At 42.9% G+C, this 24,228-nt stretch overlaps 1 protein-coding gene across 16 annotated transcripts in view; it reads right to left on the minus strand.

The window, feature by feature from the left end:
* Positions 1-24,228, minus strand: part of MAD1L1 (mitotic arrest deficient 1 like 1) — a 529,111-nt gene that overhangs the window by 334,520 nt on the left and 170,363 nt on the right. For all 16 annotated transcript variants that reach the window (XM_065560101.1, XM_065560095.1, XM_065560102.1 and 13 more), the window contains one exon: positions 23,828-23,972. In XM_065560101.1, the coding sequence (XP_065416173.1) occupies positions 23,828-23,972 (145 nt within the window). The remainder of the gene's footprint in view (positions 1-23,827; positions 23,973-24,228) is intronic.

The raw sequence follows: 24,228 nt of genomic DNA on the forward strand, positions 1-24,228 counted from the left end.
GGAGTGCTGGGGGGAAGTAAGCACATTCTTGGTTTAGGAAATAGCTCCAGTCAAAATGAACATTTTGCCAAGGTTATCTTTCTTGTTTCAAAATCTTTCTGAAATCATCCCAGATAAAACCCTAGGAATACAGAGGATGTTGTTAGAATGTGTATGAAAAGACCAAGAGTGAGAGCAGATACCTTCTAGAGACCATTAAACAGGGTAAACTAGGTATTCCAAATGTTCTAGGGTACTATCAATACAGCCAGCTCAAAGCAATAGTTGGCTTTAATAGGGCACTTTAACCCAGCCAAAAACTGAGTCTTTATTGAACAAGAAAACTGTGGCAGAGTAGACATCACGAGGCTACCATGAATTAATAAAAAAAAAAAATCACACCCTCCAGAAATTTATACACATGCTTTAAACAAACACTGCTCTAGGAGTTTGGGATAGAACTAGAGATAAGTTCTGTTCCCTCGCCAATGACACTCCTTGCAAATAATCCAGATCTTAACGCAAATCACGACCCAGAGAGGTTTAAAGATTGGAAGAGCCATGGAATACAAATGATTGGCCAGCTATTTAGTAAAGGACCATTGTTCATTTACAGCTCAAAACTAAATTTAACTGGCCCACACTTCCATGGTACCAGTACTTTCAAGTTAGTCATTATGTTTGTCAACTTTCTAGAAATGTTATTATATACAGATAGCTAACTTTAACAGATGCAATGGCATCTTGCCAATTAGTAAATAAAAATTATAAATAATTTATATAAATCTTTTCAGACCACTTTCCTAACAAAAAAATTGTGCATATCTGATATGCTGGGGAAAGGACCTGGATAGACAAATTATCCGAGAGGAACAGGACAGAGAACAAGCACTTCAATCAGTAGCACAGTAAAAGAAAATGTCTTTAAAATATTATTTCAGTGGTACCTCACACCAGTCAAGTTATTATAGATATAAATATAGATACTGAATGGGGATAAATGTTCGCAAAATTGTGGAGAAATAGGAGAAGTTATGAATACGGTAGTCATGTCCAATGATTAGACAATATTGGGATGAAATTCATAACCAAATATCACAAACTGTTGGATGTTTATTACAAATGATCCTTTGATGATCCCCCTGGGGCTGCCTAATGGAAATGGTCACACACAAGAAAATGAAGAATTAATCTCTCATCTGCTAATAGCTGATAGGCTATTGAGATCTTTCTCCTGGAAAAAGAAAAGTAGTCCAACTCTAGAAGAAAGGTTCAGAAAAATATAGAAAATGTTGTTATGGAAGTATTAATGCACCAAACAAAATAGACTGACAGTAAATAGATATTTAGCTATTTGGTAACCATTTATTCAATACTCAGCAAAGTACATTCACCTGCAGAGAAACCACCATGCCTGTCCAATTTTTCTGAATATTAACAATTGATAGACATGCCTGGTCTGTTAAATATGTGTAATCAGAGATTCCATTCGATTTCATAAACTCTCTAGAAACGACATGTCACGGATGTTGTAATGATGCTCACTCTGTAATATGGTAATACCTTGTTAGACAGATCTGATGAGTATAATCCTGTAGAATGTCTCTTTAAACAAAAGCTTACTGTTGTAATGATTACTGTTTTGTTTTTGATATTTACATGGCATAGATTTGTAAATCTGTTAAACCTTCTCAAATAAAGTTAATAAAAAAAGGTAATGGGTAAATCTACATGTTCCAGTATGACCCCTCGTGCAAAGCACATGAAGAATGGGAAAGAAGCACCAGACATGTGCAGCACAAAGGTACAACTCAACAACACATGGATTTCACACCTTTTTTTCATTACTACAAATGTATATGCCATGTCTTGAGGATAATTCGGAGGCCTATTTGGGGTTTCTTAGTAAATTGAGATATGCTGTCTTTCAAGAAGATGATACATACGTATAAAAAGTGCATTTTTAAATCCATAACTAACTTCATTTTATACAAGAGCTGGCTCAAGTAAGTTGGACCAGAAACACACATTTGTATCACTTTGAGTAGTGTTGACCAACTCAGGCACAGAAGAGTCATCACAATAGAGAGCCCAGGAATGGTGGCAATAAAGTGGAAGAAATTCAGAATCCTGGGCCAACTCCCCAATACCGCCCCCTTCTACAAACAAACCCAAACTGCTTTCTTCACATTATATCACAGGCCTTAATTTCTCAATCTGTTGTCAAGTTCCACGTAGATGCAATTCTAATAAGCCAGAGCTGCTGTTGAATAGTTGCTGGAAACCAATTAACCCAGTGCTGCATTTTGTCATATTTCAGAACAGTCTCAAACTGCTTTCAGATTTAAAAAAAATTAAACCTATTTTAACAGAAAACCTCTGGAAGCAGTATCGTCTGTGAGCTTTCTGAATGCCACAATCAATTTTCACATGACCTACTTTTCTTCAGTGCTTGAGTAGCGTTAAGATTTACATTTCTTAGAAGTTAGTGAACATACTAGGGTCTGAATAAGGAACACAGAACTTGGGGTTTTTTAGTGAGCCTTGAAATGAAGTAGAAACTGAATGAGCTCTGGAAGCAAGCAGGATTGGACTTGATTCTGACAGAAGAGGATGAAAAAGTATAAAGAGTGAAACAGCCCAAAAGACACCCCCATCGCCTTTGCAAGTGAAAAGATTTCCCTTCCACCATCCCGGTGTCACTGTGACTGAAAGTAGATTTCAGTAGAATGTGCTTTCCTCTGAGTTTTACTACTAACACTCCGTGCCAGTGAGTTCACACCAATTAACACTATCTTCCATATGATAATTTTAACTTTGTATCAAATAAAAAATAGAATAATCAGTGTCTATATTTATCACCTTGTTTATATATATATATTTATATTGTGACAGATCCAGACCAGTGGGGTACAAGAGTCTGGTGGAGGGCAAATATACTGGTCACTGGATGAGTAGTTTTCCGTTCCCTGAGTGACTAGAGCAGGGGCTGCACTAGAGTAATCAGGAACCTGCTAGAACCAGTTAAGGCAGGCAGGCTAATTAGGACACCTGGAGCCAATTAAGAAGAAGCTTCTAGAATCAATTAAGGCAGGCTAATCAGGGCACCTGGGTTTTAAAAAGGAGCTCACTTCAGTTTGTGGTGGGAGTGTGAGGAGCTGGGAGCAAAAGGCGCAAGGAGCTGAGAAGGAGAGGGTGTGCTGCTGGAGGACTGAGGAGCACAAGCGTTATCAGACGCCAGGAGGAAGGTCCTGTGGTGAGAATAAGGAAGGTGTTTGGAGGAGGCCATGGGGAAGTAGCCCAGGGAATTGTAGCTGTCATGCAGCTGTTACAGGAGGCACTATAGACAGCTGCAGTCCACAGGGCCCTGGGCTGGAACCTGGAGTAGAGGGCGGGCCCAGGTTCCCCCCAAACCTCCCAATTGACCTGGACTGTGAGTGCTTCCAGAGGGGAAGGTCTCTGGGCTGTTCCCCAACCCACATGGTGAATCTCTGAGGCAAGAAAATCCGCCAATAAGCAGCGCAGGACCCACCAAGCTAGAGGAGGAACTTTGTCACTATATATATATATATATATATATATATATATATACACACACACAAACACACACACACACCCCTGGTTTGACAAACGCCAGCATACAGCAGCTATTATTTACAATTGTGCAGCATTCCACTCAGGAGACACTCACCAATGCCAGCATTTTCAACCTCCTCCCTTACATTTATGAGAGTAGAAAAAGGGATGGAGGTAGGTGGCCAGAAAGATAGCCACAGATCAACATCTCATGTGGGAAACTGATGTGCAAAGATGTTCAGTGCTAAACATCTTGGCCGATAACAAATATTGCTTTTATTTAAAAACTACTTTTCTTTTTTTTTAATGGTTTCTTTTGATTGGTAGAAGAGGCTGAAGTTGTAGCCTCTAATATGATAAACCTGCCCCATTATGCACCTTCCCTCTGTTCTTGCTGACCTACCTGTGAGCTGTGCTATTTTCATAGTCACTGCCTCTTGTCATAGCCGATGCATTCCACAGAGAGATGGCCATTATGTGTTACATTTCTGCTTGGGAATATACAAAATTATTTAAATAGGAGTTTCCTTGTAGCAAACAGTAACTAAAGCTCCTTTGACTAATGCAGCACGAATGGCACACTTACCCAAAGCAAAGAGCTGCCATGGGATTTGCACTGGTCCCCAAGAAGATGCTCTAAACACGAAAAGCATCAGCTCAGGGAGACTAAAAGGCACAGTCGCACCAAACTGGGGATGAAGAAGGGCAGGGGGGGTGGGGGGAAGGGTAACAAGCCTGGCATTTGTTCTGGGAGCAAATGAGAGAACTAAAGGTAAGGTTTTACTTAAAGGGATTGCAGAATGAATTACTTCCAGAGGACTGCTCTGAGCAACAGAAATTCTGTCAAATGCTGTCACATAGCCTTAAATAAGAGGCTCTGATCATTCTCGCTCTCTTGAGTGCATATTCACACCTTAGTCGGAAAAAGGGAAAATCATGGGGTGGATTAGGAGAGAGGGAAAGAGATGCCACTGGAGTAAGCAATGCCATTTGCGTTTTCACATTCACTTCATGCAAAAGGTCACAACTCCTCCCTCCATCCCCCTTTTCCATTTTTAAACTACTGCCTGAGGCAGCTTACAAGCACCTCTCTTCCAGGCACCAAAACTCGCACAAACCCTATCTTAATAAACACCTTCACAACGGAGAGGGATAAAAGCATTTTGTTTTGATTTCATTATATTTCCTGAAATTGCTTTTCTCTTTCTGTATTTTTTTCCTCAACGCTAAGTTGCAGCTGACCTCCTGAGGGATAATGCAACAATATTTCTGAAAAAGTCAGCTTTCTAATAACACTACAAATGGTATTTCCCAGTAACAAAATAGGCAGGACTTTTGCTTTTTTTTAAATGACTATAATAGAAATGTCAGCCCAGGAAGGTAGCCTCAAAGGGCAATATATTAACACCTGAAAATTAAATTTGAAAATGAAACGGAACTTTTCCTCATTTGTGAAAGGACAATCTTACAAAGTAGAGCAAATGCTAAATTAGTAAGAGTGAGCAAGCATCTGCCGTCTGTTCCACCGGTGAGCCTCCCAAAAAGCAGAAGTAGCTAGACACTTTTTTTTTTTTAAGTTAAAATGGGACATGTTAAATTAGAGCTAAAATGACTTTGGTATTTATACAATTAATGGATCACTATTTCTTTCAGCATGCACTCTGTGGATGTTCACTTTATATAGAATAAATTGGAGTAAATTACTGCACATTCATGCAGTTTCTTAAATTAAATCCTCACATTTAGCACATGGAATTAATCCTCATAACTCCTACACAGCCCTCCAAACAGACCCACCCAGCTGCTGGGTAAGTATTGGGCCCTCTGCCCTGCTGACACCCATACCTTTCCATGGGGAGAGACAGGAGGAGGGAGAAGGATCCCTGCTGTTGCACCTGCTGTTCCCAAGAGGATGCGACTCATGCTGCCACTCACACAGATTTCTAATCAGCACCTGCAGCTCTGGCTGCCACATTCTCTCTCCAGGGCACCTACCTTCAAGATAGGAAAGGGTGGTCCTAGCTAGCCATAAGAATAGCCATACTGGGTCAAACCAAAGGTCCATCAAGCCCAGAATCCTGTCTTCTGACAGTGGCCAGTGCCACATGATTCAGGGCAATTGTAAGAAATCCATCCTCTGTCATCCAGTCTCAGTCCCAGCATCTGGCAGTTGGAAGTTTAGGGACACCCATAGCCCTGACTATCTTACCTAATAGCCATTAATGGACCTATCCCACATGAACTTATATAATTTTTCTTCAAACCCAGTTAGACATTTGGCCTTCACAACATCCCTTGGCAATGAGTTCCACAGGCTGACTGTGTGCTGAGTGAAGAAGTATTTCCTTTTGTTTGTCCTAAACTTTTTGCCTATTAATTTCATTGGGCAACACACACACACCCCCCCACACACACACACACACCCAGTTCTTGTGTTATGTGAAAGGGTCTATAGCACTTCCCTATTCACTTTGTCCACACCATTCATGATTTTATATACCATTATCATACCCCTCATTAGTTTCTCTTTTCTAAGCTGGCAGTCCCAAATCTTTTGAATCTCTCCTCGTATGGAAGTTGTTACATATCCCTAATTATTTTTCATGCCCCATCTCCATACCTTTTCTGTTTCTAATATATCTCTTTTGAGTTGGGGAAACCAGAACTACATGCAGTATTCAATGAGTAGGCATACCATGCATTTATATAATGGCATTATGATATTTTCTGTTTTATTATCTATCCCTTTCCTAGTGGTTCCTAACATTATTAGCTTTTTCTTTTGACTGCTGCTGCCCATTGAGCAGATGTTCTCAGAGAAGTATCCTCAATGACTCCAAGATCATCTTCTTGAATGGTAACTGCTAATTTAGACCCCATCATTTTGTATGTATAGATGGGATTTTTTTTCCCAGTGTGCAATACTTTGCACTTACAACATTGAATTTCATCAAATTTCATCTGCCATTTTGTTGCCCAGTCACCTAGTTTTGTGAGATCCCTTTGTAACTTTTCGCAGTCAGCTTTGGACTTAACTATCCTGAGTAATTTTGTATCATCTCCAAATTTTGCCACCTCACCGTTCACCTCCTTTCCCAGGTCATTTATGAATATGTTGAACAACACTGGCTCCCATATAGATCCGTGGAGACCCTGCTATTACCCTCTCCATTTTGAAAACTGACCATTTATTCCTAACCTTTGTTTCCTATCTTTTAACAGCTTATTGATCTATGAGAGGACCTTCTCTGTCCCATGACTGCTTACTTTGCTTAAGAACCTCTGGTGAGGGTGTGACATTGCACTCTATGATTTTATGAAAATATGCTAATGAGTTTAAATATAATGTAACTGGAATATGCTTCATACAAAAGGTCTCTTGTAAGGTATCATTACAAAGCTTATAATCTACTGAGTGTGGTCAGCCTATTTGTATAAATGTACCACTCTTGTATCTGAAACTAGAAATATGAAATATAACTCTGACGGCCTATTGTAATTATGCAAAGTGTGGGCCATTAATGGTGATTTGGAATCTTGATGAGTCCCATTAACCAGAACAACTGTCTGCAGATGACTCTGTTTTACTTGTAAGTCTCCCTGTATACGCGTGCTGGCAGTAAGTAATGAAGTCTTAAAGTAATGAAGTCTTATATTGACATGTGAATGTCACCTGAAGTGGAATCCATCTTTAACCTGGTGCTTTTCCATTGAGAAGGAGGAGGTAGGAACACAGAGAGGGACAAAGGACTCCCGCCTTATGCAAAAGATATATAAATGGGTGGAACAGAACAAAGAGGGGAGCCATCATGAGGAATCCCCTAAACTGGTAAGCCCCGCTCCCAGGAATCTGGCCACGCTCCAGCCAGGGTCGCGGGGCTTGGGTCCGGGCTGGAGCCGCAGGGGCCGGCACCCCAGGGCCCAAGCCGAGCCAGGCCGGAGCCGCTTGGGCCAGGGGTGCTCGGCCAGCGCCGGGGCTGGAGCCGGCGCGCTCGGCCGGAACCGGGGCCGGCGCCCCGTGACCCGAGCCGAGCCGACCCGGCCTGGAGCCACTCTGGCCGGGCCCGGAGGTGCTCAGCTGGCGCTGGGGCCAGAGCCGCGGGGTCTGAGCCGAGCCGGAGCCAGAGCCGCCGGGCCGGAGCCAGAGCCGCCGGGCCGGGGGTGCTCGGCTGGGGCCGGGGCCGGAAGGAGCCGCTCGGCCGGGACCGGACTGGGCCGTGCCCTCCCCCCCTCCAGCTTACCTGCTGCTGCCTGCCCCTGCTTGTTTTCAGACTTTCCGCGAACATCTGATTCACGGGGAGGGGGAGGGGCAAGGGGTGGAGCATTCAGGGGAGGAGAGGAGGGGGAAGTGAGCTGGGGGCGGGCAAGGCCGGCTCCAGGGTTTTGGCTACCCCAAGCAGCCACAAAAAAAAAAAAAAAAAAGCTGTGATCAAGATCTGCGGTGGCAATTCGGCGGGAGATCCTTTGCTCCGAGCGGGAGTGAGGGACCGTCCGCCGAATAGCTGGACGTGCCGCCCCCTCCGGAGTGGCCACCCTAAGCACCTGCTTGCCAGGCTGGTGCCTGGAGCTGGCCCTGGGGGCGGGGTGGACAGCTGCGGGGCCCGATTCAGTGGAAAGGACTGTGCCCAGACTAGGAAGGCGTCCAGTCTGTGAAAGATACTTATTGAAACATCTCTCAGGGTGAGATTTTATCTGTACTCAGTTGTATTACTTTATTAGGCTTAGATTTGCGTGTTTTATTTTATTTCACTTGGTAATTCACTTTGTTCTGTCTATTTCTACTACTAATTAATTAACTCAATATATATTAATACCGGGGGGGGGGGGGGGGAACAGCTGTGCATCTCTCTCTATCAGTGTTATAAAGGGCGAACAATTTATGAGTTTACCCTGTATAAGCTTTATACAAGGTAAAACGTATTTATTTGGGGTTTAGACCCTTGGGAGTTGGACATCTGAGGGTTAAAGACAGAAACACTTCTGTAAGCTGCTTTCAGTTTAAGCCTACAACTGTTAGGGGACATGGTCCAGACCTGGGTCTGGGTTTGCAGCAGGCTAGCGGGTCTGGCTCAAACCAGGCAGGGTGCTGGAGTCCTAAGCTGCCAGGGCAGGAAACCAGGGGCAGAAGTAGTCTTGGCACATTGGTTGGGAGTTCCCAAGGCAGTTTCTGTGATCCAACCTGTCACTGAAGGACCTTGTCAAAGGCTTTCTAAAAGTTCAAGTACACTATATCCACTGGATCATCCTTGTCCACATGCCTACTGATATCTTTAAAAAAATGTTATAGATTTGTGAAGGGAAATCCTGCCTCACCAAACTGTGCTGACTCTTCAACATATCATATTCCTCTATATGTCTGATAATTCTGTTCTTTACTATAGTCTCAACCAATTTTCCTGGTACTGAAGTTAGGCTTACCGGCCTGTCATTGCCAGGATTGCTTCTGAAGCCTTTTTTCAAGGATCCACATTACATTAGCAATCCTCCAGTTATCTGTTACAGAGGCTGATTTAAGCCATAGGTTACATGCCACAGTTAGTAGTTCTGCAATTTCATATTTGAGTTTCTTCAAACCTCATAGGTGAATACCATCTGGTACTGGTGACTCATTAATGTTTATTTTGTCAATTAGTTCTAAAACCATCTCTACTGCCAACCTCAATCTTGGACACTTCCTCAGATTTGTCACCTAAAAAGAATGGCTCAGATATGGGGATCTCCCTCACATCCTCTGCACTGAAGACTAAAGCAAGGAATTCATTTAGCTTCTCCACAACAGCCTGGTCTTTCTTGAATGCTCCTTTAGCACCTCAATCATACAGTGGCCCTACCGACTTGCAGGCTTCCTGCTTCTGATGCACTTTACAAATTTTGCTGTTACTGTTTGTCTCTTTCTTTAGCTGTTCTTCAAATTCTTTCTTGGTCTGCTTTATTATACTTTTATACTTGACTTTCTAGAAGAACTGCTTTTCTACTTTATGGCTCCCCTTTTACAGGCAGCAGCACATCAGAATAAGAGCTTTGCAATGTACTCCCCCTTGTGGTGAAAGCTTCACAGAATGAAGAAGCAACAGCCAAGTCCTGGTGAAGCAGAGAGAAATGGCAGATTCAACCGTCAAAACATGGAATGCCACAGCAGTTCAACAAAATGCCAGCTTTCTAGGTAAATTCCATTCTTTGCAGTCAGAGTACACATGACCTTCACCCAAGACCAAACAGCAAGTCAGTGTCAAAGGCAGAATTATAATTTAGTCAATTTTTGCTCCCAGGCCTATGCTCAGTTCAGTATACCAAAGATTCTCAAGCATTTTCACTGTATAGTTCACAACTTAATAGGCACTGCCTCTCCAGTTACTGATCATCTCCTGTGCAATTCACTATCTTATCCTATAGCCTCGTGGCAACTACACAATTCCTTACACAGAGAAGTAATTTTAGGAAGATATTTACTCAATTTATTCTTAGACATTTAAGATGAATGCCTGCTGAAAATAAGGAGTGGCAGCTAGAATCCTATGACTAGCCAGATCTCCACAGACCACCAGCAACTAGTGCCCCACACAGCTCAATGCATACTAAACCATGCTGCCTTTTCTGTTTGAAATACAAGCGTGGAAAATACTCATGAAAGAGGGACCATTTAATTTCTCTTTTATACAACAAGTTATAGGATAAATTATTTTTGACCCGGTTTCTTTAAAAAAAAGTTATTAACATTCCACAACTGCTCTCTGAGATGTGTTGCACATGTCCATTCCACTCTTCATGTCTGAGCCCTCCATGCACAATTGTCAGAAATTGACAGCAGGTCATGGAATGGACATGTGCAACACATCTCAAAGAACAACAGTTACAGAAGGTTAGCAACTGTTTTTAATTCTTTGAATGATTGCACACGTGCATTCCACTCTTGGTGACTCACAAGCGATCAGGTAGGAGGAGTGAATGGAGTCTATAAACACACAGACTGGAGTACAACTCTTCCAAATTTAGCATTGTGCCTAGAGTGCTGAGTGATGGCATAACAGGATGCGAAGGTGTGGAATGAAGACTAGCTTGCTGCTCTACAAAATTTCCTGGACAGGGACTTGCACAAGAAATGCAACTGAGGGAGCTAGTGATCTTGTGGAACACAAAGTCACTTTGCTTGGTGGGGAAATGCCTGCCTGATCAAGTCCCAGGTCAACCCCAAAGACTTTAAAGTCACCCTAGAGTCATTCAAGCCATGGAGCTCATTAATAGGTAAGTCCACCCGTAACAGCTCTGTGGTGAACAAAATATCAGTAAGGACTCCTTAACCTCCTCCACCTTGATCCCCAAACTTGAGACCAACCTCTTCAATAGCTCTTTTATACGCATCGGCAGGGGTGAGATGGGAAATGTAGGAGCCAATCTCCAATTCCGAGGACAAAGAATCACCCTCTGCTGACCCAGGAGAGGCTGCTCCTGATGCCAGAGACTGGTGCCATGTCAGTGAAGAGCAGCCAACATTGTGGGCTTTTCTTTTCATAGTACCACAGGTGTGAAGTCTGAGACAATGCCGATTGTCGCGGTACCGTGTGCTGCACCAACGATATTGGCACCCTTCCATCTGCTGGTACCAAAAGCACGGTCTCCTGCACTGCCAGCGACACCAGTACTGATAGGCTCAGCAGATCTTTTGCTGCCACAAACGCCCACGGCATGGTCGGTACCAAGACAATCTCAGGTTGCTGAGGTACTGCAGACATAGAAGGCACCCCTCTGGGCCCTGCACTCTGTGGCTGGGTGCTGGAATCAACAGTGCTGGTTTCTGCACTACCAGTATAGAGGAGTGCTTGGGTTTCAGCTGCATTCTACTCTTATCCCCATGCTGAGAAGATTTTGGTGCCGCGAACTTCCTCTCTCAATGATCTGTTTAGAGGCCTTATATCTCTTCTTAGGCACTGGAGAGGGCAAGCGGTGCTGGGTCTTATACAACATGGGAGGCATACTCCTGATCAATGTCGAAGCACTCGGTGCTGAGTCAGAACGGCTAGGCGTTGACAGAGGTCTCAGGGCCACCTCCATGAGCAAAAACGTTAGCCTGGCTTTTCTGTCTTTCTTTGTCCTTGGCTTAAAGTCTTTGAAAATCTGGCAACTATCCTGAAAATGAGCTTTCCCTAACACTTCAAGCAGCTTGAGTGTGGATTGCTCATCGGCAACAGCCGAGTACAAGAAATGCAGGGTTTGAAGCCTGGTGACCAAGGCAGCCCTTGGACCTGAGAAACAGAAACCCCAAAACTAGGGATTGGAAAAGAATCTAACCCTATCTATACTATTAATTAAATACTTATCAGCTAGACAAAGTAAGCCATGCAATTCCAACAGCCATCATGGGAGGGTAAGAATGGTGTGTGGGGTGAGCGCACACCAAGAGTGGAATGCACATGTGCAATGACTCAAAGATGAATCATTTTCCTCCTAAAATATTAATCAAATATTCACAACAGTCGAAGAGAGGTGCTGCAAACAGGCACTGAACAAGAAAGTTATTATTGAACAATACTAGCTGGAGAGCCATTCTAAAACCCCTTAAAATTCAACAGTGAACCCTTGGACATTGTTTGTAAGAAAAATACTCTGACTGGCTGATGGAGGTGTAACTCTACTAGAGCCTCCTATCGCACATGAAATAAGCCAATTATGCAATCACTTGATTGTCTCTCTCTCCACTTCTTTTTTTAAAAGAAAAAGAGTAAATTCTGCTAACCCAGTTTTACGTCTGAGGATTTAAAAGCACAGAAGTCGAGGAATTCAAAGTTGTAGCCTTCACAGCGAAGGTAACTCTCTAAATGGCACAGAGGTACTAACACCTTCATACTTATGCTAGAAGTGTGTAAACCTCTCACACAGCTGATCCCCACTCATAGACACAATGGCCATTGTGACATTCTATGTCTTGGGGGAGTGTCCTGTAACCCCCATATTCCTTATTTATATGTAATTATGATCTTGCATATAAAGTAGGCAGTGTGAGGTATCAGGGGAAAGGTTATGATCCACTGAAAGTCACTGTTCTATCTAAATATGTATATCATTAATGCATATGAAGTTATGAGAGCGTGTTGTATGGTTGTCACTAAAATATGCTGTGGGTTTGAGAAGCGCTCAGATATTATCTCCCCAGAGACAACAGAAAGAAAAGTAACCAACTCCTGGGTGGGTGACAAAGAACCATCAATAGCCATTGTACAATTCAATGACTCACCAGCATAAGGCCACACCAGGGGATTGCTCAATTTTGCCTGAGGATTCAGCAATGCCCACCAGATATGCCTGGACTTCTGTACTCCAAGCACATGGGACTGAGCCTATAAAACTGAACACAGGGTCCCTATGCTTGGCCTTTCTCCTGCCCTCACCTATGCTGCAAGCAACAAAGACAATGAGAAGACTCCAACAGAGGAGACTGCCCAGATTTAAGGGACAAACCTGTATATTAAGGATTGCAATATCCAGTGAGGTGAGAAGAACTGTTTAATCTAGATGTTGCCCAGTCTAATAGGGTTGAAAATTTAGACTGCATGCTTATATTTTATTTTGGTAACTAACTCTAACTTTTTAACCTACCACTTATAATCACTTAAAATCTATCTTTTGTAGTCAATAAATTTGTTTAACGGTTTATCTTTACCAGTGAGTTTGCCTGAAGTGTCTGATGAACCTGCTCAGGTTTCCAAAGGTTGGTGTATGTCCACTTTCCATATGAAGTGGTGAACCAACTAAAAAATTTGCACTGCTCATCTTGAATAGTGCAAAACAGTATATTCCTGAAGAACAAGCCTGGGAGCTGGGGGGATTTGGCTGGTGCCTTACGCTGCGTGATTCATGAGTGACTCTGAGAGCATTCATGAAATCTAGCTGGGTGTGGGACTCCACATACAGTTGTGCTGAGTGATGATAGCACCTAGAGGGGTTTGCTGCTTGTCACTAGCAAAGCGTTGTGAGAGACAACCCAGGCTGGAGAGTTAAGAAGGGTACAGCAGTCCCACAGTCCCAGGCTGCAGGCCGGGGATCCCATCACAACCATGCTCTAAATGCTTTTGGATCCTGCCCAAAAAGCATTCCTTTCCCGCACTTACCCTTAGATGCTGACCAAGCCTTTCCCCACCCACTTCAATCGCTACTGTAATTACCATCTCACGTCAGCCTTCATCTTGCTCACCAGATGTCTCTACTGTCTGCCCTACTTCCCTCAACTGCAGCTCCTCCTCCCCAGTCTACTTCCCAGCAGGCTTCTCTTCTATCCCCACTCACCACCTTTCATAATTCAAGACTTGGGGGCTTAAGGCATAAACTGCACAGAACATGCAGCAAGAGAGCACAGGAGATGCATAAAAAGGTTGGTTGCTGAGAGAATCATAACTTTGAATTGCCTGACTTTGGTGTGTTTAAATTCTCAGCTATATCATTGGATTAACTTAGTTTTCTTTTATTGAATATAAAATATTTTAGCTTTTGAGGCCACAAAGACCTTTATTGAGGGGAAATGTGGAGACTGAAGGTCAAATAAATTCCTCTTTTATGAGTGTATTTCTAATTTTCATAATCTAACCTCTTAGAATATATTAAGGTTCCTTTGCTAGGAGAAAACAGAACCTAGTCATCATTCAGGGAGAAGGAATCTTACTTCTAAACCCCCGAGAATAGACCCCATGGTTTATAGCACATTTAAAAGGCTCTAAACACCTTTGTTATAATTAAAAATACTGTCAGATACACCATCAATAGGAGAAAAGGGACAAGCCTGTGTTTATAAAACACAATAGACACAGTAATTTAGCATCTCTCTGCATAGAAATCATCTCTGATACTTGCTATAAGTACTTTTGCGCACTTTGATGCAAATCCAGAACCCAGTGCAAGCTGCTGGAGCTAAGCACTGGGCAGATGCACAGAGGCCAAGATGAAGAACTCTCTTCCCAGAGCAATGGCTGGAGTCAACTCTGTGGGCCCTTTCACGGCTCCCCGCTTACAGGGAAAGTCAGGGAAGACCTGTGTAGCAGTAAATCCCCTTCCAGCATAGCAGGTACCACCTGGATGCCTCCCCCAAATCCTGCCCTCCACCAGTACCTAGATCAGGAAACCTCCAAGGTCAGAGTCAGAGCAGGATTTACCCTCTAGCTGTGAAAAATTAGGACAATAAAATGAATCAGTTATGTGAGATATTACCAAGACAAAACAAACTTAAAGAGCAGCAATACAAGGACAGCCCAAGGTTTCAAACTGCTCTAGTGGTTATATGCACTGTTGTTGTAGCCGCATTGGTAGAGCCCTGCAAATGCATGGATATGTGCTTTATATCTGTAGATATCTGCATCCGTGGACCATTTTTGCAGATCGTGGATGGATGCGGATCCAAATTTTATATCTAAAGCCCTGCAAATCAGTGGCTATCTGCTTTATATCTGCAGATCATTTTTGCAATCGGATGCAGATACAGATTTTGTATCTGCAGAGGGCTCTACGTGTTGGTCCCAGGATATTAGAGAGAGAAGGTGGGTGAGGTAATATTATGTCTTTTATTGGACATAAGCTTTCGAGCTTACACAGAACTGTGTGTAAGCGCAAAAGCTTGTCTCTCTCACCAACAGGGGTTGGTCCAATAAAATATATAACCTCCCCCACCTTGTCTCTCCAATGGTTATAGTAAGTGAAGCAGAGGTAGAAGGAATCATTTCTGGGCTGGAGACCACTTCTGGCCCTAGAACTGCATGAAGATGTAGATGTGAACCAGAATGCCAGTCCGATAAGTCAGCAAGTGAGGGAGCCTTGAAGCCTTCAAGAGTAATTCTGTGGCAGACTAACAAGAGCCTAACAGAACTACATTCCACAGTCACTTTCTTAGCTGGAAAGTAGAGGAACTAAATGAAATCAGAGTCAGGTACACACACATCATGGAATCAGGCAAATAGATTAGGCTTACAAAGGAAAAATGAAGCAGGAGAAAAGCATGCCTGTATCAGGGAATATTGATTTCTCTTCCCCCACTCAAAGCACTTCAGGTTTCCAACTAGGTATCCATTACAATATTTTCTTTTTAATTTGAAGATGCCTCCTCCTTCCAATTATACTTGTTCTCGCATACTGCCCCATAATTACTGCAAACAGCTTCCTCCCAGAACACATCCCTTTCATCTCGTCTGTTCGTTCTCTAAAATAAAGATATTCTGCGGATGTATCGGTGAATGATATTAGTGGCTCACTTGAAACAGCCTTTTTCAAATAGTAAAATGGTTTGTGTTCACCCAATTCTAGAAGCAATTTCCATTAGCTTAATATAGTCATGATATTTTATCAAGGCAATTATACTCTTAGCTATCAGTAACAATTAAACCCTTAGACTGGAGTTGCTTAATAAAGGTCTCAAAATAAAAATCACACATTCAAAATACAGTATATTTAAATGTCAAGCATGCAAATAAGAACTTGCAATGAATATAACGAAGCACAAAGTATAAATCAGCATAACTTATTCTGGCACTATATAAGACTATTCTAAGATTACATTGAGCGTATTGTGTAATTCTGACCACCACATTATAGGAAGACTAGTACACAGATTGTAATGGGGCACTGAGAAGTAACCAAAATGATTCCTGGGACTGTTGAGTTTAGTTTGTGAGGGAAACTGGGTGCAGAAAGATCAGCCTTATTTGGTTTCTACTGCTTTATTTAATAAAAACATTCCATATGCCATTGAGAAGAGTGGTATATATGATACTAAAAGAGCAAAGATTACACTGATGCAAATCAATAATATAAAACTTCTCTTTCTACAGCATTCTCCATGCACACTACATCCCCAAATGCTTTATCCTTGAGCGCCATTATGTATTTATCAAGCTAAACAAAACAGAGGCAGACAGAAATTCAGAGGTACACCCATGAAAGACAATATCAAAACCTGAGATCTGAAGAGTGATTTGGAATTGGAATCAACAATACAGATAAAGAAAGGCTGTTCCAAATGGCAGGAGCTTCAGAGGATAAGTTTGTACTAAGCATGGCAAAATAGTTGGGGAGAGATGAATAGGCCAGTCCCACACATGAAAAGGAAGAAACGAGAGGAAGAGAAATGACAGGCCAGGTTTCTGTGAGCCCTCACAGCAGAAAGTCCTTAGGGAGAGGAGGCACCCACAACCCCATTCCACTTGGGAGCCAGTTGGCAGAATTGGTGGGCCAAGGAAGGGAACATCTTCCAGGAAATAGTGCACAGGACTAGGAGACAGGAGTCATGGGTTCTATTCTCAACTGCACCAGTGCCCTGCTGCATGACCTTTAGTAAGTCACTTCCCCCTATGCTTCAGTTTCCCCATCTGTGAAATAAGGATAATAATGTGTACCTTCCTTTGCACGATATTTTCAGATTCAATCATAAGTACAGACTATGTATTAAAGAAGAGGAGAGGCCAATCTCATTCAGTACCTTTCCTAAGGAGGCCTGGTAAATCCTCCTGGACAGGGTGGTGTCATCCCATGGGTGAAGACCTCTGAATGCAGCTGCCACCCAAACACAGAAGAGGTAACCCTTGCTCCTGGGATGTCCCTGGCCTGGAGTCTGTGAAGCATGTGGGGCATGTCCAGAAAGAGTTTTCAAAATAAGGAGTGGAATTTCGTACTCAATCAAAAAGTGAAGGGGAGGCAGCTGAGTTTTCTGAAAATATGGCTGATGTGGTCATGCCTCTTTGCTTGTACAAAAAAGTTAGGCAAAGGCATTGCGTGGCTGCTAGAATCTGCAGAGCTCAGATTTATGGTGGGCATAGAGAAGGGAGTGGCAAGGGTCAAGATGAGAGAAAATAAAAGCATGGGTCAAGGGTTTCAGTGGAGGAAGAGCTGAGACTCAGTAGAACACAAGCCAGTGTTCAAGATGATCCATAAGAGGTCATAGACTGAATTAGAGGTGGGAACCAGCTTAGAAACCATTACTTCTTATTTCATTAAGGACCAATGGGGAGCTTGGCACTATTCAAGACACAGAAGAAAAGGCATGATCCTTGCCCCAAGGAGCCTACAGTCTAAACAGAACTGCACCACAAAATGCACTGGGAGACCCAGAGGAAAGTGTGTTGCAGAGCTTTTGTTTAACCAATCCATCCGTTATATTGAAAACAATCAAGTTGGCAGAGTTAAATATGTTCACAGCCCAGATAAAATTATAGATCAGTATGAAAGGGGTTATCTCACTGAGCTCCCAGAGTAGGAAGAACCTTTTTGACTCCTTAGGACCAGCCGCAAGAAAAGAGTATTCACTATCCCAAGGAAGAGCTGGACACAGAGTCCAATGTGGCGAAGAAACCAACAGTGTTATTCTGAATCCTGTGCAGCTACAAAATAAATCGGGTGGTAAATCAAGTCAGGAATTCTGAATCTGCCATGCTTAAGAACAATTTAATCACACAGCTCAATTTCTGATGGATCTCTGCAGTTCTAGGCTGAGACTCACTCATACAGTTAGTATTGACTTTTGAGAGGATGCCTTCCAGGGACAATCTGTGTAAATCAGACAGTGTGTTAGTTAATCAATACTTACTTAATCTTAAACTGAAACCACCACCATAAAAATTATGTCTCACTAAAAGTAGATTTATAAGCAGAACACATGATCTGGTTGAACACACTGAAAGGAGAATGGAAATTTATGGCCTTTCCCGCTGAGAGTAGAGTACCCAAAGGTAGACAATCTACAAACAGGAAGGAGACACTACAAACAAACAGAACAACATTCAGAAAAATAAGGCTAATTCGCTTATGGCGTAAATTCATTACATGAGAGCAATGAATAAGACCAGAGCAGTGGAAGTTCAAGTCAAAGTCTACTGTCCAGGGATTGATCTAGACTAGCTTGCAGGGGCTTGACAATATTTTTATCTGGTAGCCAATTCTTGGGCTCCAGATTTTGAGCTCTCCTTTTTTTTAAATTACCAGATTCTCTGCTGTGCCATGTTTCAATTCACCACAGCAAGTGAGGGTCAGGTGCCATCAGGGAGCACCTGACCCTAGTTCTCAGAATCCGTGCTGGTCTCAGTCTTCGTACAGATTACAAGAGCCTGGGGCCAGCTCTGACCTGTGGCAGCTAGCAGTGGCCCCAAAGAACCAGCATCGACTAGCTGTGAATATTTTGAGTACACTGCACTCTGGCCACACCCTCAGCACAACCTTCCAGGCCCTGTCGCAATCCCTGTGCCAGGGGTTGGCCATGAGAGGTGGCCCAGGAGCAGGCAAGTGATGCTCTGCACCAGCTGAGAACTCCTGAATATCAAGGGAATTCTTAGATGACTACATGCAGCTGCTTTCTAGCTCCTTTGTGCTGCCACAGTGGGGCGAGGAGCCAAATGCACCAAAGAACTGCCCTGCTTCTGTAGCCCTAACTTTAAAGGGAACCAAATGTAAAATGATGCCATAATGTCTGCCCAAATCTGCATACAGCAGAAATAATAGTTCTAAGGAAGGTGTAAACTGTCCTTATTCCCCTCAAGAGGGAGTTAACCCTGAAACTCAATGGCACATTAAATGCCAAAATAATTAATTGCTGTTTTACTACTAATTAAAACACCCAAGAAAGGTGAAGTCTGACCACATCATGAGCTCCACCCAAACTACTACGAGTGGCATCCCAGTTTGACCACCCCAACTGAGCAGACTCTGGGAAGCATGGAAGTATACCACCCCTTCTGTTTTCTAACCTGACTCCTGCTTCAATTTGTCCTCGAACCTCCACTAATGTATGTCAAAAGCTGTCCCCACATCACGCAATAAACAAGCATCCCAGGGCTTTGCTTTTATCAAACCCTGACTCAGGCAGCAGCTTATATTCAGACCGGGGATCTCAAAAAGGGACAATTGTGAGAGACCTAAATGTCATTAAAAAAAAAAAATCTAAAAGACAACTCCAGCTGTGGCAGCTTTGCCTTTTATTTCCTACAAAGAAAGCAAAGACCATAAGCTCTGTGCAAAACTCTGAAAAGGAGAAAGAAATACACACAAGCTTAAGGACAACACACAAGTCAAACAAAAAGCTACCTTAGTAAATATGGCATTCAAATCCAATTTGGCATCAAATCCAACAGGGGAGGGAGAGACGAGAGAGGCAGGCTGTGTCACACCGAATTTCAGGGAAATCTCACTGCTACCATTAGTGGAACTGCTCCAGAGTTAGAGCCGTTGTGAGAGATTTCTCTAAAATTCTGAGCATAAACAAAGCTACACAGAGGCCAGGTCTACACTACCTGCCTGGATCGGCGGGTAGAAATTGATCTCTCGGGGATCGAATTATCGCGTCTCGTCGGGACGCAACAATCGATCCCCGAATCGACGGGCTTACTCCACCAGCGGAGGTAGGAGTAAGCGCCGTCGACGGGGAGCCGCGGAGGTCGATTTTGCCGCCGTCCTCACAGCGGGGTAAGTCAGCTCCGATACGTCGAATTCAGCTACGCTATTCGCGTAGCTGAATTTGCGTATCTTAAATCGACCCCCCCCTCTCCCCCCCCCGTTGTGAAGACCTGCCCAGAAAAACTTCACCACCAAAACAGACACAGGATTAAGCCAAGGGGAACTGTGGCAGACAGAAAATGAATGAATATACCCCTTCAGACAATTTCTTGTCTAGCAAGGATAGTGGCTTTCAGGGAAGCCTTTAAACCAACAGTGATATCGGAAAAATCCTTGGGCGACCGAATCTAGCCTTTATACTTAATTTAAAATATGCATGTAAAAAACTGTATTTGAACTCAAGTCCAGGAAACTGCTGCCAGGCACACAGTATAGACGACTAACGTGTCTTAATTGATTGATTGTCTGCACCAAGAGCCCAGGATCACATGCTAGAACCTACTCCACTGGTAGAGATAGAAATGATAGAGCCAGACTGGTGGTTTAGCAGTAGCAATCTGAGTGATGCTGTATCAAAGACCCAAGACTGATGCCCAGACACTTGTTTTTCCAAGCCTAGCACATGCAGTCCAGGGAAGTCAGAGGTGATTCATGAAAATTGCATGTACTGATAGCTGGCAGAGAATTATGCTAATCTTGATTATTGACTAAGTCACAGTGAAGTGTCTATAGTGCATGGGAAAGAGCAAGGAACCAGTGGGTAAATGAGGCAGGAAGACCCAGAGCAAAGGGAGGAGAGGATAGAGATCAGAGCACCAAGTGAGGCTGAGACACTGTGGCAGGCAGGGAATGAAGGAGAGAGGCCTAGTGAAGCGAGGACTTTAGAATGGTTTAAAAAAGACAGACTAAAGGAAGAGGTAAAGAATGACCAAGAAAGGTTGAGGAGGGGTCAGAGCAGCAGAGCAAGTTGCTCCTAGAGCAGCGTCAAGGAGCAGGAGTGGATACCTTTATTATATAATATTAAACACTCCTGCAATGGAAGGGAAGAACGAGCTTCTCCTTTTTTTTATTTTAAATAGGTGATAAATACAGAATTACGACACACAAGATCTGCCTTGATCCACAAAGAAAGGAAGATACAGTCATTGCATAACATTTTTACTATCAAATCAGCTGGGTCTCCTTATTTGCTAGGATAGAGTAACTGATTCTTTGCCTATTCAAAGGAGCAGGCGGTGACAACCACAACATACACACACTACCAGGGAGCAGTAAGGAACATGTCACACACAATATTGCTTCTCCCAAAATGTGATTTTTACAGTCCTGTTTAACAAATCACACTAGATTCACCAGCGAGCTGGATAAGTGAACTCCCTTTCCTTCCCTCCTCCTTTCTATTCACGACACAGACAGCGGTACAGTCTACTACTGATGCCACTAATTAGATGATTAAATACCACTCTAGGTGATACGCTTTCACTGTGAAATTATTATTTTTAAAGGCAATCTATTTGCTCAATCTCATTTTAAACCACAAGTTCATAATTTCTTTTTAATTAAATTAAATTCCTTTTCCTAATTTTGCATGAGCAGAGCAACCATTAGAAGAAACACCGCTGAGGAAACAATGCCTAAATTCCTGCCCTAGCTCTGACCGTACGTGTGGTTCTACACAAAGGATCCCATATAATCCTGGACAAAACAGATTTTCTGAGGACAAAGATATCCCTTTCTCCTTTGAGGTAGCTCAGATGAAATAGTCTACAGCACACTGAAAGCTTCAACTTTCAAAAAGCAAGTTTATTTGCTATGAATTCAGGTAGGACATTTCCAGTGATTTCTCCTTTTCTGTGAGAAATAAAACCACAGAGAAGAACAAATCTAAAGGGCTCCATGTCTTCAATATAGAAATTAGGATATGGACCACCACATGGTATGTTGCAGGGAACGGTCTGTGATCTTTCAATCCAGAACTTTAAAACCAATCTGTATCCTATTGTTCTACCATAAAACATATTTGTCAGCTGAAGAGTGGAAATAGGCTAACAAAAGAAATATTTTGGTAGTTTACTGGGCAACTGTTTTTATAACTGCTTGCTCAGGTCTGACACTATTCTGAAGAACCTGTTTCTTGTTTCATTTAAATTAAGATGGTTAAAAGCAGCATTTTTCTTCTGCACAGTAAAGTTTCAAAGCTGTATTAAGTCAATGTTCAGTTGTAAACTTTTGAAAGAACAACCATAACGTTTTGTTCAGAGTTACGAACATTTCAGAGTTACAAACAACCTCCATTCCTGAGGTGTTCGTAACTGAGGTTCTATTATATATATATAGTACAGGTATCTAAAGGCTGCCAATGTCTTCTCAAGTACTGTGAGCTCTCCCAGGGCATCCGGCATATAGGTCGCCCACGGAAACGTTACAAGGACACCATCAAAGCCAATCTGCAGTACAGCAGTATCAAACCTAGGGACCTTGAGGACGCCGCCAGCGATAGAACACAGTGGCGTGCAACAGTCAGAAATACCTGCATCGCCTTTGAGGAAGACCGCTGCCAGCGTCTACAAGAGGCACGCGAACGATGTCACAGAGCATCAGCAGCGCACAATCCACTGACCGCAAACTTCCCATGCACCATCTGCAGCAAAATGTGCACCTCTAGAATTGGCTTGTATAGCCATCAGAGGGCACACCATAAGGCCAACAACTGATGATCTGCACAGATTTGTCATCATCGGATCGATGGACTACCAAGAGATTCTTTTTCCGAATACCTGGAATTACCCAACTATGTCTACAACCACAGATATCCTATTACAGACCATACCAAAACCAGAAGTGTATAGGGCTGGGAAAATCCTGTCTATGCTGCTTGTCGTCTCAGTGAGCCAAGGGGAGAAACGGTTTCCTCTCGTAGTTGCCAGACACTCAGAATGCAATGCTTGCCGCAATGTGTCAAGAAAAGCGACAGCAGTTCTGTCTCTTTCTCACTTACTGGACTCTCCATGGTATCAAATACTGCAGCCAGAAAGAGATTTAACTAATATCCTCTTGTGAAACAGCTGCTTCACGCTCCAGAAAGCCCTGCTTAGTACACTATACATCACAGCCTCATTGGCTCAGCTTTGACAAGGAATTACAGAACTGAGCACAGAACAATTAAGGCAAATCAAGATCCTATAGTCAACATTCTAATTTCAAGCCTGAAGCAGTAGCAGCACAACATCTCCTTTCTTTTTTTTTTTTTTTTTTTTTTTTTTTGGTGGGCCACATCCCTATACTATGCTGGAAAGAATTACTCTGCCTAATTTCAACCTTCAAATCCAAATAATGCATCTATTTAATAAAGCTGCATCACCACCATCCTCACTATATCTTGTGCATTAGCTCTCATTGAGCTGAGCTACCACATAAACTTATTACCTTCATCTCTCCTTCCTACTGTCTTGCTTCTCCCAGCTATTGGCACATCTAGCTTAGAGCCTGATCCAGCAAACATACATGTGTGTAAGTTTGCTCACGTGACCAGCCCTATTGACTTCTATGAGATTGCTAAGACAAGTGAAGTTAAACTCCATTCAGTGACTCAGACACAGAAATACACCTATGATAACATGACTTAACTCTCTTTCCAGCACAGATGCCAAGGATGACATTAAGAGGTGTGTCACCTACATAACCGCAGCCTACACAAGCACCACGCACCAGCAGGCCAACACTGACACCTGTGCATTTACTCTGAGCAGACCCAAAGACAAGACTTAAGTCATTGTTACAGCATCCACTACACTGAGACCAAGTAGTACTGAATCATCAACTACAAAGCAGACAAGGAAAGAAATAAGAGGACTGCAGGAACAGTATCTACGGGTGGGAAGAAGGGTTTGCATTCCTAAATTCTGTCTAGATGCCATACCTTGGTAAGCAGTAGCACTCGTTTCTGCAAGCGTCTGACAAGACCTTCATGCTGCTCACGTTTTTTCTTCTCATCCAGTAGCTGGCTCTGGATCCGTAATACCTCTTCCTGTAGCTGGTGCCGAGCCTTCTCTAATATCCTGGCACTAAAAGACAGAAGATACCTGTCAGATCTTAATATTACCTCATATCCATGTAGGTCAGAAAAACATAGGGGAAGTACTAATAGCAATGGAACATATTATCAGCATTTTTTTCAAAGAGATGTTAGAAATGGCCAATGGCCAAGCTTACTGCTTAGCCCCAAAACAATTATATTGCTTTACATATACAAAGTCATAAAACACTACATATACTTTACACTGAAAATCAATGATTTTACCTTTGGATAAATACTTAACT

Source organism: Chrysemys picta, chromosome 10 (assembly GCF_011386835.1).
Source record: "Chrysemys picta bellii isolate R12L10 chromosome 10, ASM1138683v2, whole genome shotgun sequence".
NCBI classification, from domain to species: domain Eukaryota; kingdom Metazoa; phylum Chordata; order Testudines; family Emydidae; genus Chrysemys; species Chrysemys picta.